Source organism: Anneissia japonica, unplaced genomic scaffold (genome assembly GCF_011630105.1).
Source record: "Anneissia japonica isolate Jap-2015-1 unplaced genomic scaffold, ASM1163010v1 scaffold287717_len1600092_cov198, whole genome shotgun sequence".
NCBI classification, from domain to species: domain Eukaryota; kingdom Metazoa; phylum Echinodermata; class Crinoidea; order Comatulida; family Comatulidae; genus Anneissia; species Anneissia japonica.
In genome coordinates this window covers 622,131-638,104 of record NW_022755469.1, presented here as the reverse complement: position 1 = coordinate 638,104, position 15,974 = coordinate 622,131, and the positions used below count along the sequence as shown (strand labels likewise).

At 33.8% G+C, this 15,974-nt stretch overlaps 1 protein-coding gene across 6 annotated transcripts in view; it reads right to left on the bottom strand.

Annotated features, from left to right (window-relative positions):
• Positions 1-83: 83 nt before the first annotated feature.
• The window catches only part of LOC117123486 (exocyst complex component 2-like), an 18,653-nt gene continuing 2,762 nt past the window's right edge, over positions 84-15,974 (bottom strand). For 3 of the 6 annotated variants that reach the window (XM_033269427.1, XM_033269429.1, XM_033269428.1), the window contains exons 6-28: positions 15,646-15,773; positions 14,967-15,053; positions 14,199-14,344; positions 13,851-13,932; positions 12,720-12,822; positions 12,386-12,498; positions 11,378-11,452; positions 10,805-10,840; positions 9,490-9,614; positions 9,120-9,170; positions 8,562-8,609; positions 6,764-6,933; positions 6,449-6,570; positions 6,129-6,199; positions 5,649-5,732; positions 5,001-5,060; positions 4,305-4,372; positions 3,726-3,783; positions 3,105-3,221; positions 2,488-2,629; positions 2,090-2,330; positions 1,459-1,518; positions 84-1,306 (exon numbers count right to left, since the gene is read on the bottom strand). In XM_033269427.1, the coding sequence (XP_033125318.1) occupies positions 1,231-1,306; positions 1,459-1,518; positions 2,090-2,330; positions 2,488-2,629; positions 3,105-3,221; positions 3,726-3,783; positions 4,305-4,372; positions 5,001-5,060; positions 5,649-5,732; positions 6,129-6,199; positions 6,449-6,570; positions 6,764-6,933; positions 8,562-8,609; positions 9,120-9,170; positions 9,490-9,614; positions 10,805-10,840; positions 11,378-11,452; positions 12,386-12,498; positions 12,720-12,822; positions 13,851-13,932; positions 14,199-14,344; positions 14,967-15,053; positions 15,646-15,773 (2,263 nt within the window). In that variant the 3' untranslated portion in view covers positions 84-1,230. The remainder of the gene's footprint in view (positions 1,307-1,458; positions 1,519-2,089; positions 2,331-2,487; positions 2,630-3,104; positions 3,222-3,725; positions 3,784-4,304; positions 4,373-5,000; positions 5,061-5,648; positions 5,733-6,128; positions 6,200-6,448; positions 6,571-6,763; positions 6,934-8,561; positions 8,610-9,119; positions 9,171-9,489; positions 9,615-10,804; positions 10,841-11,377; positions 11,453-12,385; positions 12,499-12,719; positions 12,823-13,850; positions 13,933-14,198; positions 14,345-14,966; positions 15,054-15,645; positions 15,774-15,974) is intronic. The other 3 variants (XM_033269431.1, XM_033269430.1, XM_033269432.1) reach the window with 3 other exon arrangements.

Here is a 15,974-nt window from a genome sequence, read left to right as displayed (position 1 = left end):
ATATATAAATACCGTATGGGCAGAGGTCTGTACATTCAGAACTGTGCCTCATTAGTAAAAATAGCATAATACACATTATTTTCTTTTTTTTTCTTCAATATTTTTCTATTATAATATTTCTTTATTTACTGTATTTCTTATTTATACTGGATTATCTGTTCAGTATCAAAATACATACTATTCTTCCACAAGCAAATTTATGTTTTATAAACTAATAATAAAAATAACATATACTGTAGTGCACATGTCCATCTCAGAAAGAATTGCTCAAGGTGGTTTACCCTGGTCGTTGGATACAGAGTCGGGGGCGTATCTAGAAGTCTTAAAATGTTGAAATGGATCTGGGAGATTCAATGATTAGGTGAACAGATGCTAGCTCGTGAAATAAAGTGATTTCAGGTGATTTTTAACTACTTGAGCATGATTTTTGCAGGGACGCCACTGTACAGAAGAGGGGGATTTAGTGGGGGGAGCTGAGCTGCCCCTGTCCCACCCTTTGAAAAGTAAAAGAAAAACAGAAAAAAAAAAAAAGAAAAAGAAATAATTGATCACCTACAACAACAACACCTCAGAAGTTATTTTCGAGCGTCTAGAAAACATAAATTTCGTGGGCACATTCCCCCAGACCCCTAGGGTAGTGTTATCTCAATCAGCCCCACATTCGGCCCCCGATTTTGGACATCTCTGGATCCACCCCTGCAGAATCCATCTTGCACAATGTGCCACTTCCTCCATTTCCTGGTATATATTCTGAGTTATGCATGTAATCAGCACTACTATTTTCATTCCAAAGAATTCCCCTCCTATCAGTTACACATTTATACTCCTGGGTGAAGATGAATGATCAGCGTTGATCTCAATGTCATGACCTCTTGGTGACACATGGCTAAGTCCTATAATGTGGTTTAAAAATATCACTACATGGCATTTCTTATCATATCATCTCCACTATCACCCAGCCTATCAACACTGCCTTTCACACTACACCTACTGTACATGGAATACCATTCAAACCACACCCATACCCATCCTGGCCTTGAAAGCACACCGCCCCTCTCTTGCCACTTTGACCATAGGCCACCCACTCTGCCTTTCAAACTTCACCCTACCCTCCCTGCTTATAAAAAGACATACCACCCTTAATTTTTTAAACTAAAACCCCACCCTCCCTGTCACTTCATAAAAATCCCTATTTAAGCCATATCCCACCATAGTAAAAATTTACACCTATCAACTGTCATCGGTGAAGCACATCATTTGAAATTGCATTTCACTTTTGTAGCGGTTCAGAAGTTCACTTAAGTAACTGCAAAAGAAAAAAAAAAGATAAAAATAAAATAACATTTTATCAAATGCAATGACAGACAGTAAAAAGAACCCCTTGTATTTTGTGATTTTACAATACACACTGCTAACAACTTATATATACTATTCATTATCATGGTAGATTCTACTTACATTTTATCTTTCTCATTTCGCAGATCTGGAATAACACTGATTGCTTCAGTAAATGAACCACTATATAAGAATTAAAGAGAAGTTAAAACACTACTTGTATAGGACTTATGTGGAAGCAGTTTGGCGTATTGGGAATGGGTTTGGTTTCCCAACCTCAAGGTTGGGGTTCAATCCTTTGCTGTGCATTTTGCTTGTGTCCTTGAGAAAAGGAACTTTATTTACATTGCTTCAGCCTACCCAGCTGTACCAATGGGTACTAGAAAATTTCTGAAAGAACACTCTCATCTGCTTCACACTACAGAAACTTGGGATAAGCTCCAGCCCTATCAGCTCTAGTAGCTCAGCAAGGATTTATGTAGGACTTATACAATCACAAGGAGCTTTAATAATTCACACTATCATAAACCTGTCTCTTATACACATCTAGATGTGGGGTTATGCATCCTATGATATTGACTGTTGGTTGTTTCAGACCATGTGGGTCACTTTACAAAAAATAATATTAGCCTAAAAAACTTGCATGTTTGTTAAGTACCAAAGCTAATGTATTGGGTAGCAGTTAGCAGAAACCAAGATTATGGTATGGTTCTAGTACCTGGAACCAAAACTAAAATAACAGGTATCAACTCACCTGGTGGCAGCATTCCTGTAGGGCGACAAAGAGTTGTGCAGAGCAGAGAGTTCAAGCCTAGCTTGCAGAGCACCATTCTGACTGAACTTAGGAATACAGCTCATTAGACGTGACAACTCCTCCGCTAATGCTGTGAACACTTCCGTCATAACACGCATGAGGAATGCAGGCGCAATTGCATGAATCTCCGCATGGATTGCAATAGACTTCATCACAGCTTCTTTAACATAGTTTCGCACTCCTGATTAATTATAAGGAAAACATATTTTTTAATGTTTTAATTTTGAATAAGAAAATCTGAATGTGTTGTTAGTGGGAGTATTTTTAGTCTTGAGAAAACACTACAATCTCATAAAACATAACTTGCAGAAAACATGATATAAAGCTTGTGCTTTTACCTGTAGGTCTAGGGCAGTCATTCCAGTCCATATTGCCAGCATACATGCCCTGCTCCAGAGCCCCTATCAAAGGTTCAATCTTTTGCTCACAGTAAGCTTCAAAGATCTTTTCATCAAGTTCAGCATAGGATTCTAGGGCATTCTAAATGAGATCGAATACAAAGTTGTTGACAAACAATTTATGCTGAAGTACAGGGGTGGATCCAGGCTTTTTGAAACAAGGGGACAGCAATTTCATACATAATTATGCAGATATGTATCCAATAACCCAATAATGGTATGATTCGTATCCAGTCTATTGTGTTACTAAATATTGTAACATTTAGTTTTTGTATGCCATTTTGTATTTTTTGTGTTAAAAAATAAAACTGCAGTGGCAAAACAACCGGGGATTGTGCCCCTGTGCCCCCTTCCTAAATCCGCCCATGAAGTATACTTAACAGTAAAGATTAAAAGGGACAAAAAGATTACAGATCGAATAAGTTAAACAGATAAAAAATATAAATGAAATAAATACAGTGCTAACAGTGAGACAGCAAATCGCAAGTATTCCGATTGTTGTGATACAGTAGTAACAACATTGAAAGTATTTCTTAAGATGGTCTTGAAAAACTTACATTTTCTACTTCTTGTGATTTTGGGTATCCATGCTTATCAAATTGCTCCTTAAGTTGATGAATAATGTTTTGAGACACATAGCTACAGTTGCTAAGCATGATAACTAAGCACTGTTCCTGTAAGGGGAAGAATCAGTGGATTTGTTACAATTAAATCCTATTAGTAATATGGTCAACATTGGTTCTTAGTAAGGTTTATCATCTTCAGAATTCTGGTAGAGACAAAACTTTATTAAATCACACTATCATAAGCTTGCTCTTGTGCCAAACATTACAGGATCTCATTGCAACCTTTAAGGATGTTATAGCTACCCTGTCTAACCCTCTGCAACATATATGCATAGTCATTCATCACCGGAAGGCAATCATCTTAATCATCTTAATCATTAAGCTACAAGTCCGATCCAAGACACAGTCTTGCAACCAAGTCATCTAAAGTAAAAATTTTAAAGTAAAGGCTTGTTTCTTTAAAACACTGTTGCTACCATGTTTTCAGTTCCCAACGCAATCGGGAAGGCTCGACGATTCGACCGACCAATCAGCATCGCCGAAAGCTGTTAACAATAGCGACGTGTAGCGATTGTATGGAAATAAGGTTTCAAGTAGCAATGTAACACTTACAACTGAGGGTTGTGTATCCTCCGTGAAGAAGACACTCTGGGAGTAATTATTAGAATCACTGTGGAAGTAAAAAAACAAACAAATACAATAAACACACAGTCCTGTCAAATAACTCATGTACATGCTTATTACATCTATTGTTTAATAGCAACTATGGGTGTAAGCTGGGGGTGTGATTAGTTCCACTTAGTGGGTTAATTTACTAAGAATGGCCATAAAGTTCGCATAGGAATAGGGATTTAGTTATAGATTCTGGGATTTAGTTCCACATTTTCATTTTTCACACACCCTCTCCCACCTCTCAGCCCGAAAAAGGCCTACGCCCCAGGCAACACTAAAGTAGGTATCAGCAGTGACAACGATGATGATGACTTTGGTGACAAAACATTATTTTTATTGTTTTAGGAATAGTCATAATACAATGTACTGTACTATGACTCAATACAGAGCTCAATCAATGACTTGATACAAGGCTATTTGTAGCTCCACTCGGATTTCTTTAAATGAAGTGTCTGAATACATATATTCTTTTTTTGTTTTATAAGGTTGCAGTATAGATAAGGGTCATAAGAAGACTACCTTTTGACTCTACTATCATCTCCATTGTCTCCTTCAAAGGCTAGCTTATCTAAAGTAGTTGAAAAGGCCTATAAATATGAGGTAACAAAATTGAGACTACATTAATGCACAGTTTCAACAATTATTTAAATACACTTTCTTAGTATTCGAACTCCATTGTTAATTATTAATATTTGAAATTTTATTGGAAATATAATAATTTTAATAGAAGGTTAACACTTTAAAGTGACCGGTGGCAGGGGTGGGCATAAAAATCGGTTGGAGGGCCAAAGTGAATTTTTTATTTAACACAGATCAGGGCCGCACCCAAACTTTGATGTTTTCAGTGCGCTTCCAAACACCTTCATGCACTGCTTTTATACCACTTTATTCTCAGTTTTAACATTACTTTTTACAGATGATCAGGGTTGGGCTGTAAAAAACAAGGTGTTTTCTAGTCAAAAATATTGACACATTGGGTTTTTAATTTATTTTCACAGGCAGCAAACAAATCATTGTTGGGCCGCACTTTAGGGCAAAGGAGAATGGCAATCAATCAAATGAAGAGAAACAGTGTATTGCATGTTGGTTATGTGGATATATTAACCTATACATTAAATGAAGCTAAAAATAACGTTGAATGGAATTTAAAAGAATAATAAATTATAAATAAATTTTCATAGCTATAAAAATAAGTTGAAAATAAACAGTTCTTACATTCAGTGACTGAACACAAAGTGCCACTGCTTTTTGCTGTACGTCATAGTCCATGAAAATCTAAATAAATAAAAAATGCATAGTTGGTCAGTGTAATACGTGAGCTCTGCAGGTAAACCTTGGTGTTCCTAATTCAAAAATTCAAGTGTTTCATATGCCCTAATGGGTAAACATTGGTGTTTCAATTTTAACCATTTCAGCTTAGTACACATTCGAGTGGCTCGGCTTGGGGTTTCCAATTCCATCATCAATTTATAGTGCATACCCTAAGCCTTGCCATTCCCAACTCAATCATGGTACATGTCTGTACAGGTAAGCTTTAGGGTTTGAATTTAAGTTATGTTACATGGCCTAGCAATTTTGGGGTTTCAATTAAACATTGAATTCAATAGGACAACATTTATCACAGTGTTACACAATCAGATTATAATACCATCATAAATTAAGTCACTTAATTTTGTTTGATAGTGTATACTTGTTTCTCACATATCTGAATACACAAATCACGTTTCTTTCCAGGATCTGATGGATGTGGGACAAATGCTCTACTTCACCGATCAGACATTGTCTGACAGACAAACAAAATGTAGTGTAAGTTTGCAACCAAATCAATGGATTTATTTCCTAAACAATGGGAGGAAAGCTTACATCAGTTTCTCCTTTCCAAGCACAGTTCACAACCTCATGAAGGTGTTGTAACGTTTCCATGATAACACTTTCAAACAATAAAGGCTAAAAATAGAAATAGACATTTGAATATATTAATTAACGATACAACAGTAGACAACATTCCAGATTTAGGACAAACAGTAACTTCTTTTAACATTGCTTTCCTCTCAAATTCACTGGTATTGAGTACAACAACCATTTTTAGGAGTCTTGAAATGGGGAGGGGGGCCGCCAGTGTGATGGGGAACTAGCTTGCAAAATAATGTGATTTGAGGCGATTTTTAACTACTTGACCATGATTTTTGGGGGCGACTGCGGAGGGGGTCGTATTTCCCCTAAATACGCCACTGACAATAATATAATAATAAATAAGATATGTATAGTGCTCATATCCATTTCCAAGAAATGCTCAAGGCACTACAAGTATGTTTCACATAAAAATTGTCACATTTGCTTTACCAAACTTGTAATTCCGCCACTGTCATCAACCTGAAGCTGCCAGGTTTCTCTTGAACTCAAAGCATGAACCTCTGCCAAAAATAAAAAAAAAAAACCTTGTAATATCCAGAATCTATGTTCAAACACTTTAAGTTATCAGTTAAAGGTCTTCAGCTTTGCATTGCTGCTCCAGTAGAGAAGAACTCAGTAGGTGCGCCATTGCCTGTGGTTCAGAGACTATTTCAGCCTTATGGACTGGTTGGCCTTAAAAGGATAGGTAAGGTAAAAAAATATATATAAAGTAGTAGAGTAAAAGGAACCATATAAGTAATGAAACTCACCATCAGCTGCCTCTTCAAACAGCTTCACCATACAGTGGACTCGCAGGTCAGTGATGAGGTCATTCAGATTCTCCAGTGCAGCAGACGGCACATCAAGGGACGACAGAGTTGTCACAATTGACCTTAGTATTTACAAATATAATTAGTAAGAACAATAATTCAATTAATTTATTTTCCACATTACTAAATGAAATTAGAGAGATAAACATATTTGCATCCAAGTGGCCAAAGCCACAACCATTACACATGCTGCTCCTCCAACTAAAATCTACTGTGCCCGCATGAGACTACTCCAACACATCAAAAATATCTTACCTTAATTTCCTGACACACTGTGGTAGCCATGCAGAGGCACTTTCATGGGTCACTTCATTCCACATGCCATATTTGTCCTGTTCATGCTTCGGTAGTTTTGAAAGAGACTCTGGCAGAAATGCTGCCCTCACAAGGTTCGATAGAAGCTTTAGAATTTCCGAAACCATTTTCTGTGGAATTTACCACATAGAATAAAATTAGAATGAACACAAGACAGCATAGTAACATAGTCTGGTAAAATAATCTCCACCAGGTCTCAAACATCGGACATTTCGCTAAACACACTCGGTAAATATTATACCATTAGACCACAATAGATTGGTAGGAAATCCTTTTCATTTATTTTATTCTTCAAATCTTATCTTTACTACTACAGTAGTTGGAATAGCACAGACTCACATACTGAAAAGATGGATACAGATCTATAGGTACATACAGCTGTATTCTTTAAATAAATAACTATATAGCGATTGAGCAAACATTGATAGTAGAAAGTATAAAAGATAAGTAGTTAGTGGATAATATTACATAATGAATTGTAAAAAAAAGTATTGATCATGCAGTGAAAATTAAATTGAAGCACTTGAATGCTTATCTTCCAGTACCATGGTGCTGGGTTCAAATCCTGCATGTGACTAAATATAAATCTCCTCACTAAGCCATAAGGTTTGTATAACATCATTTACATTTACATTCTAAATTAGCAAGTCAATTGCTGTTAAATAAGATGATGATACAAAGTCAATATAGTGCGAGACTTAATGTTAGTTGCAATTATCAATAAAAGTAAAGCAAAAAACAAAACATTTTTAGAATGTTATGAAATGATGATGAGATGGACTGGACACTTAACCAGAATTAATGACAATAGATGACCAAGAGACTCAGTGTGGCAACAAAAGAAAGGCAACATGGAATACGGCAACTGACATAAGGAAACAGGAACTGCCTGAGGGCGGCTTTATCATCCAACGATGGATGAACATAGCCTCATGATGATATGATAATGATGATGATAATGGTGATGATGATGATGATGATGACAAAATGTGATGATGAATAAGTAATCAACAGTAGAAATATTAATGTTAATATGGTGCAAAGTAAATGATGGTAAAAAAACATTATAAAATGAAAAATAAATATTGAGAAAAGTATTAACTGAGAAAATAATAATTATGATATAATAATATTAATAATAATAATAATAATAATAATATTAATAATAATATTAATAATAATATTATGATATAATAATTATGATATTTAAAAGTTAATAACAGTGATGATATTAACCGGTTAATATATTAATTTTCTTTGAATAAGCAGATGTAAATGTGAAAAAAAGTTAATTGGCATAAATAACAATTAGTTTCTGTATTAAAAAAATTAGGCGTATTAATGCAGTTATAGTGTTTCATCCTAAAGTGACTTATTTTATTACAATACTAATAACAAAATAGACCACATTGATAACAATTTGATTATATATTGATATCCCATAATGTTGATTAACAGTAGCTCTTTCACAAGTTGATGTCATAATTACTGTCGGGCCATATTAATCCTTCAACAACAAAAATCCAGTGATCTCTACTGTGATCGGCCGTATTGTAGCTAACTACCTCATTTACGAGATGCATTAGCCGACAGGGAAAATGTTCTTTACGTCATTATGACTAATAATATACTGTTGAGAGAGCCACCTACAATTTAACATGCAATATTCCCACCACCAATGGTGTATATTTTATTTACTGTTGTTTAGTGCAGATCGCTTGTTGCCATACCAACTTACATCAAATGTATTCAACTGTTCACTTAGACCCTGGTCAACTGACATTTCCTATTAGTTGACGTCAAGTAAAATATCGATAGAAAGAACCAAATAAGAAATCAACAGAAAGAACATAAACATAACAAAAACAATGTTAAAATATGAATAAAATCAAACTTAAAATCAAACTTCAAATCAAAAATAATTTAAAAAATTTAGATTGAGTTTTTTTGAATTCAAGATATTTTATGTTCTGCACCTTGTCTTTGAAATGCTATTGAATGTATCAGATGTTTCAATTAGTTTTCATTTTCAAAATGAAAATGATATCCTTATTATTCAAGCAAAATTGTTTCACAATGCTATTTACGTTACTAGGTACTTGGTTGATAAAGGTAAATAATTAGTGGCTTATGATTTTCTTTCTCTTTGTGTGTAAAATGTTATATATTGAAAACATAACAAAACAAAACAATACTAGATAGTTAACTAAAAATCACATGTTCCATATATGAACCTGTGTTCCATATATGAACCTGTATTCCATATATGAACCTGTGTTCCATATATGAACCTTACCTTGAAAACTGGTGCTTTGTCTGTATCTATTTTCATTGGTTTGCCACTTGTCTGAAAAAAATAATTGAAGGAACTTAAGAAAAAATATAATAAAACCTAAATCAAGATGAGGTTAATGCATACATTAAAAAAGATGGCATCACAGAATAATAGAGAAATGATTCTCAGACTTCGACGAAAGACAGAAAATTAAATAGATGATGAAAACCGGTGTTTGTTGATACATACGTTTGTGTACTTTATAAAATGACACCACAAACCAAATTGCCAAAAACTGAATAATGATTATATAATTTTCAATTCCCATATTTTAATGTTTTGTCTGTATTGTTCTATGAACTTGACTTTGAAATATAACTTTATGTATTACCTCAATGATGATATTTCCATTGAAGTATGCTTGGCCAAGTTTACAGAAATCTGGAAAAGTCTCCTGTAGGATTTCCAACAGTTCTTCAAGGAAGAGAACTTTCCTTGGAAGAGAAAACTTACCATCTAAAAATACAACATAAATTAAAAAACAATTAAATAATCATTATGTATTTATTTTAACCTGTATTTTATAAAGTACATATATTTTTTTCTATTTTTTTTAAATTTCATATCAAACCACAAGTAGAGGATGGAACTATTATGTTGCATTGTGGGATTTGTCCACACAATCATGTTTTCTTTTTCCCTTATATGGACATAATGATGTCATGTCATTTGTATCCATTGTATTGTACTTTGTTGATTTTTTTTTTGTTTTTTTTTTTGGTGAATGTAGGTTACTTTTATTAATTGTATATTGTGATACATTTTTGTATTTAACTGAACCACTTTGGAAACCAGTACATTGTATTGAAAGAGTAATTCAGAATAAAAAAAGAAATAAAATAAAGTAAAATATAAAATGAGATGATCTCCCTGATGATCTCAAAAACTCTTTTCTTGTTGACTCTTTCCACATATTTCTGATTAAACTTAAACATTTTATCCTTCAGAATAATTCACCCATTATAGTTTTGTTTTCCATAAAATATTATGTTAAAATATCTTAATTTTTTTATTATATTTAATTAATTCATATACATTTTTTAAAAATTTAAATTATTTAATGTTAAAATTGTTTTCTTTTTTTTTGTAAGTTTCTGATCAATGATTACATATTTTGCTATATACAGTATTTATTTTTGTATTTCACTTAGATAATTGCTTCCTGTATTTTGTTAACTTTGTTTCATTATATTATAATTGAACTATATTATTTAAAATAATGTATTTATGTTAAACTGGATGAGTGAGTCTCACAGATTTGGTGTGCAGGGACACACATCACATATAATATAATGTATTATTATCACGCAACAAACAAATCCTGTGTTTCCTTAGCATTAAAATGAACATGACATACATTCCTTATAGAGTACTACATCACTAATGACACATCACCGTTTAAAAAACCCAAGCTGTCTTTATGGCTGAATGCCTCTGCAGCTAAGCCACAGTGTCAATAGAGTTTCACCTGCATATCGTTATGACTTAATTTAATGAAATCATATCAACGCATGAAATGTTGTTCATAGCTACGTAGTACCCTATACACTCACAAACACTTTAGAGACAATGAATTTGTATAACAACGTGATCATGCTCATTCACTTTGAGCAGTTGACAACATTACCATGGTTACGTCAACGCACCTGATACATCACATTCAGCAGGTGTGGACCCAGCTCCTGTACAACATCAGCATAAAGCAAAACAAAAAACAATGCAGAAAATAAAGAAACCAAATGTTATAAAAACAAAAAAAGACATTGAGTCAAGCAAGAAGTACAGCAAACATTATATATATAAACACTACGTATGTATATATATAGATATACTATATATATGCATATAAATATGTTATAATTCATAAGTAATTAAAAAAATCATATATATGATGGATAATAATCATAATGCAATATATGGAATTAGGAATGGTTATCAAATAATAAAAAAACATGCATAATTAATAATTAAAATAAATATAAGAAATGACAGTCAAAATATGGTATAAACACAACATCCTGTAAGACACCTGTAAAATTAATTTCCATAAATTTACCACTAAAAAATTGTACAAATGGAAATATCTTTAAATTAAAAAAAATTTCCCTAAATATGCTCTACACCAAAAACAGGAAATAAATTTTGATTGCAAGATGGAAATGATTTCACCTCACAATTGTGAACGAAACAGTTTGGATACAGAGGGCGGCATAACATACCTGGGCGCTGTCGGCTGTCGTTGACAATTCGTATCATCTGAGTGTTGGTCTGCTCGGCTGTTATGCTACATTCACCTTATTATCACATGAAATTTACAGTGGAAATTTTAAAAATATATTGTGTAAAATACTTTGAGGAATACATACAGTATTGTTCTTCCAACCAGAGTTTAGATGCAGTTTCCTAAAAATTGACCTATGATGCCATGATGATATAAAAAGTTGAACTTTTCCTGTTACGGACACATTAATTTTGTAAGTCCAGGCCGGAATGTACTTTATAAACTAAGTCCTTCTTAGGGGAATGGAGCTGTTTTTGGGCTGTAAGAAGAAATCCCGCAGTGACAGGGCTTGAACCCAGGACCTAGGGATTGGAAAGCAAGCATCTTAACTACCAAACTACAGCTCTACAATACTGTATATATGCAGATATATATGATATTTTCAATCCAACAAAAATTTCTGAACTTTTAAAGTAAAATTTGTCCGCAGTAGATAATGATGCAATAAGTTCAGTAAGTTGTGCTTAAATGTTGCAAATATATTTTACTTTTGAAATTACAGTTAATTATAAGTATGAGTACATTGTACCCAGCAAAACACTAGTAGTGCAAAGCAGTTAAAAAAATCAAAATAAAATGTGTCTGTCCCAACAAAAATTATATTGTGAAAAAGTACTGTGTATCACATCATTCCATTTTCATAAATAGTGGTGGAATCTAGTATAATTTTTTTGAGTGCATTTTCCCATTAAAATTTTGATGCTGTGCAGAAAATAACCAAAACTTTGAGAAAACAGGATTCTACGCAATTCACCATTCAAATAACCAAAATATCTTCCATAGTATCATAAATTGTTACACAGTATTTTGAAAGAAAATTTTGTCAAATATAAACAATACTTTTCACCCTTCAGTTTTATTATCACCATTAATAAATATAAAATAATGATATTTATTCATCTGTTCTGTGAACAATTAGATACATAACTGTATGTTGTCCTCTTACCCATTTGTAGGTGGTTATCTTTGCAGGTGTGAAGTAGGCTCATTAGCCAGATCTGCTGGTTGCTGATGCAGTCCCATGCAGGATCCCCAGGGGCCTCTAATTCTACCAGGTGCCTGATATAAATGAACAGTATGTTAGAGTCAAATACATAAATCATTAAATTATCAAGCATCAAATTAATTAATCAATCAAACAATCGTAATAAATCGCAATTCCTAGAACCTACTACCATCACTAAACCGAATGCCATCACCAACTTGATACCCAACCATCATCAACCACACCCAAGTTGTGTAAACTTATACAATATTATGCAAACTGTTTTAAGTCTCACTTTATTAACTTCTTTTGTTCGTCCATCGTTGATGGCAGTTCCATTAACCTCTTCCTCAGTTGCTCTCTGAATTGTACAATCTTATTCTCAACTTCCTCATAAACTGTAATAAAATAAAAACATTTAAATATAACTCAATAAAAACATTTCCATATACTTTTTAGCAATTTGGATTGGAGTAGGCGAATTGGGCAGTACACTGACACACAATCCACTAGTCTTTTCCAAAACTGTGTTCTTTAACATGCCATAGGCCATATTGCACACAGCTTAAATGTCTCAACCAAAAGATGGTGTATACAGGGTATACTTGAAAATGGTAATGTCATCTGTAATGTAAGTAATAAATTAGGTTTAATATTTTCTAGTACTAGCATTATTGACAGCTCCCGAAACTGGTCTCTCCTATTGTTTAAAGAAGCGTTCGCTATACATAGACTACACCCTTTGCTTAACAATGGGCTCAGAGCTTCAAAGACAGCTTCAAAGTCGACTGAATCTGAATAAAAATACAATAGGCTTATTAATAATGATAACGATATTTCAAAAATCAAATTCAGATAAAAGAAAAGTCTTGGCCTAATATATAAACATTTTCATATATAGCACTGTTTCTACTATTAAAAGTTTCTTATTTAAGTTATATAAAAAAATGTGTCTTGCGGGAAACTGAACTGAAACCACTCGCTATCAAGGCGAGTTTCATACCATTGGACCATGGTATACGCACAGTTCAAACCCCCAGACACTTTCTGTCATACAACTGACTCGAACCCACACACACACACACACACACACACCCACAGACACACACACACACACATCCTACTCTTTTCCAAAACTGTGTTCTTTAACATGCACATAGGCCATATTGCACACAGGTTAAATGTCTCAACCAAAAGATGGTGTGCAATGAGAAGTTAGACTTCTACCCTCTAGCTTAATTACAAAGGGAGTAGTAAGTAAATTTAAACCAAGGGTCAAATATCTCCACAGTTCAGCTCGTGCACACACAGTAACTACCACCAGCCTAGCTGACTAAGCTGACTCTCATTTTCTAAGTAGTAAACAGTATATGATAGAAGGAATTTAAAAGTAAAATGTTTATCAATGAATGAATTCATTACTTACTTTGTTTAAACACTGTTACAGTAGTAGTTGCAAACAGAGATTTGGCTTTTGCATAATCATTGATCACAACTTCATATTCACCCTGAAAAGATGTATTAAAATTTATCATCACTAAGAAAAGTTTTTGCTACAAATTGCTGGAAATTTTAAAGTTCAATGAATAAGGCTGTGCACACTCAGTTTCATTGTTAAATTAACATTTGTCTTTGCTTTAATTTTTTATAATAGTTCCTAGAGGTTATTTGGTAACAACACATTTTTGTGTAATATTACATTTACAATAACCTAATTAACAATGAATTAACTATAATATTAAATAATCAAATTGATATTAAATTAGCTACTTACACTCTGAATATTCCTTTCAATGTTGATTGGCAGATGGAAAAGAAATTTGAAACGATTGAGGACGTTGAGGGCATTTCTTGTTGAATCTGCCAAAGCCTTGTTTCGTAGAATCTTGCGGAAAATCTTCTGAGCACTTTCATCACATTCTATTAAATTTATATAATATATTATATATTTTATATATCTATAAAATATTACATTAGGACAACAATGACTGAAAATAAAATGACCGAAGTTCTGAGCTCACGAGCCACAGTACCCATCTCTCTTTTCTTGGCATTTAGGCCAGACTCTGCAATGCGGTTAAGCCTCTTTCCCACTTGCGAATTTATTAGTGCGAGTCGAAAGGGTTGGTTCACATTTCTATCATAGTTTTCGCTTTAGCGAAATTGGTTGTTCAAGTTGTTTCTACTTTTTTCGAAGTGAAAAAGTACGCAACCAATCAAAGCTCAAGAACTGAACCAACGCCTTTGATTCGCGCAAAAAAATTTGCCTAGTGGAGTACAGGCTTTAGGTGATCGCCACTTCTCATGCACAACAAGTCTGTTTGGCTGCCCAGCACAGCATATGTCAGTACCAATTTATACTCCTGGGTAGACAGAGGCAAACATATATTAAATGTCTTACCCAAGGACACAAGCAACTTGCACAACCTCAAAACCAGCGAGTGTTAGCTCCAACCATAGTGCCAACTGCTTCCACCGTATTTTAAAATCTAAATATATTAATATTATTCAATAATTAATTTCCTTCTATGCATCAACTCACCTACAAGAAGACTTTCAAGGAGAGCAGCTGGTGCTTTTGTGTCAGGGTCTTCAGTTACTTCATCCTCCATTAAGCTTGAATGAATCGCTAATCCACAACAAAGACAAACACATATGAGTTGAGTGGCCGAGCAGTAAGACAGGGGCGCCGCTAGTTACAGCCTTAACATTGGCGCTAGTTCGCCCATGGTTCAGTTGGTAGAACCAAGTCTTCTCAGATAAGGACATAAAATGGAGGTCCAGTGTATACATCTGGCTTGTGTGCACTTTTAAAGAACCCATTGCATCTTTCGGAAGAGTAGGGGTTTACCCCGATGTTATGGTTCACTTCAGCCCCTGTCGTTGTGGGATGATGTGAACATGTATCTACCAAGAAGCGCCTCTTTACGGCAGCTAGGTAGTCACGGACCACGCCCATATGCAATTCAGCAAAATGACGCTGCAAGTTATGGGTTATTCTCCTACCTTTACCTTTACACATACATTTTGTTTGTATTTAAAATAAATGCCATGATATAGTATCCAGGTATTACAGTTCCAATCTTAACAATAGGTAACTTTCAATTGCATGACAACATAGTGACCTCACATTATACGCATGCAACAAGGTTGGCTTCTTTTTTTCTTTTTAATTTAACAATTGTGAAAAATTGAGTGATAATGTAAAGGATGTTACTTACTAGTCAAAATATCCTGACAATTCATAAATGTGCCTAAGTTGGTTTTAATGAAGCTCTGTGGACCCTCTGTCTTTTGATTGGCTGATTGCTTCCTCAAATGAACCAATCCAGCCTTCAGATCATCAAAGCTGCAATGTAACAAAATAGATTGCTAACAGAATGTATAGAATATATTATATATATATATATATATACATAAATCATCAAAGAAAGGTAAATACAGTGTTCGAATAAAGGACATAATAACACATCGTGTAGCATAGCTCTCAACGAATGTAGTCCTGTAAATAAATGAATAAAGAAATTGTGTAATAAAATGCCTCTGACAG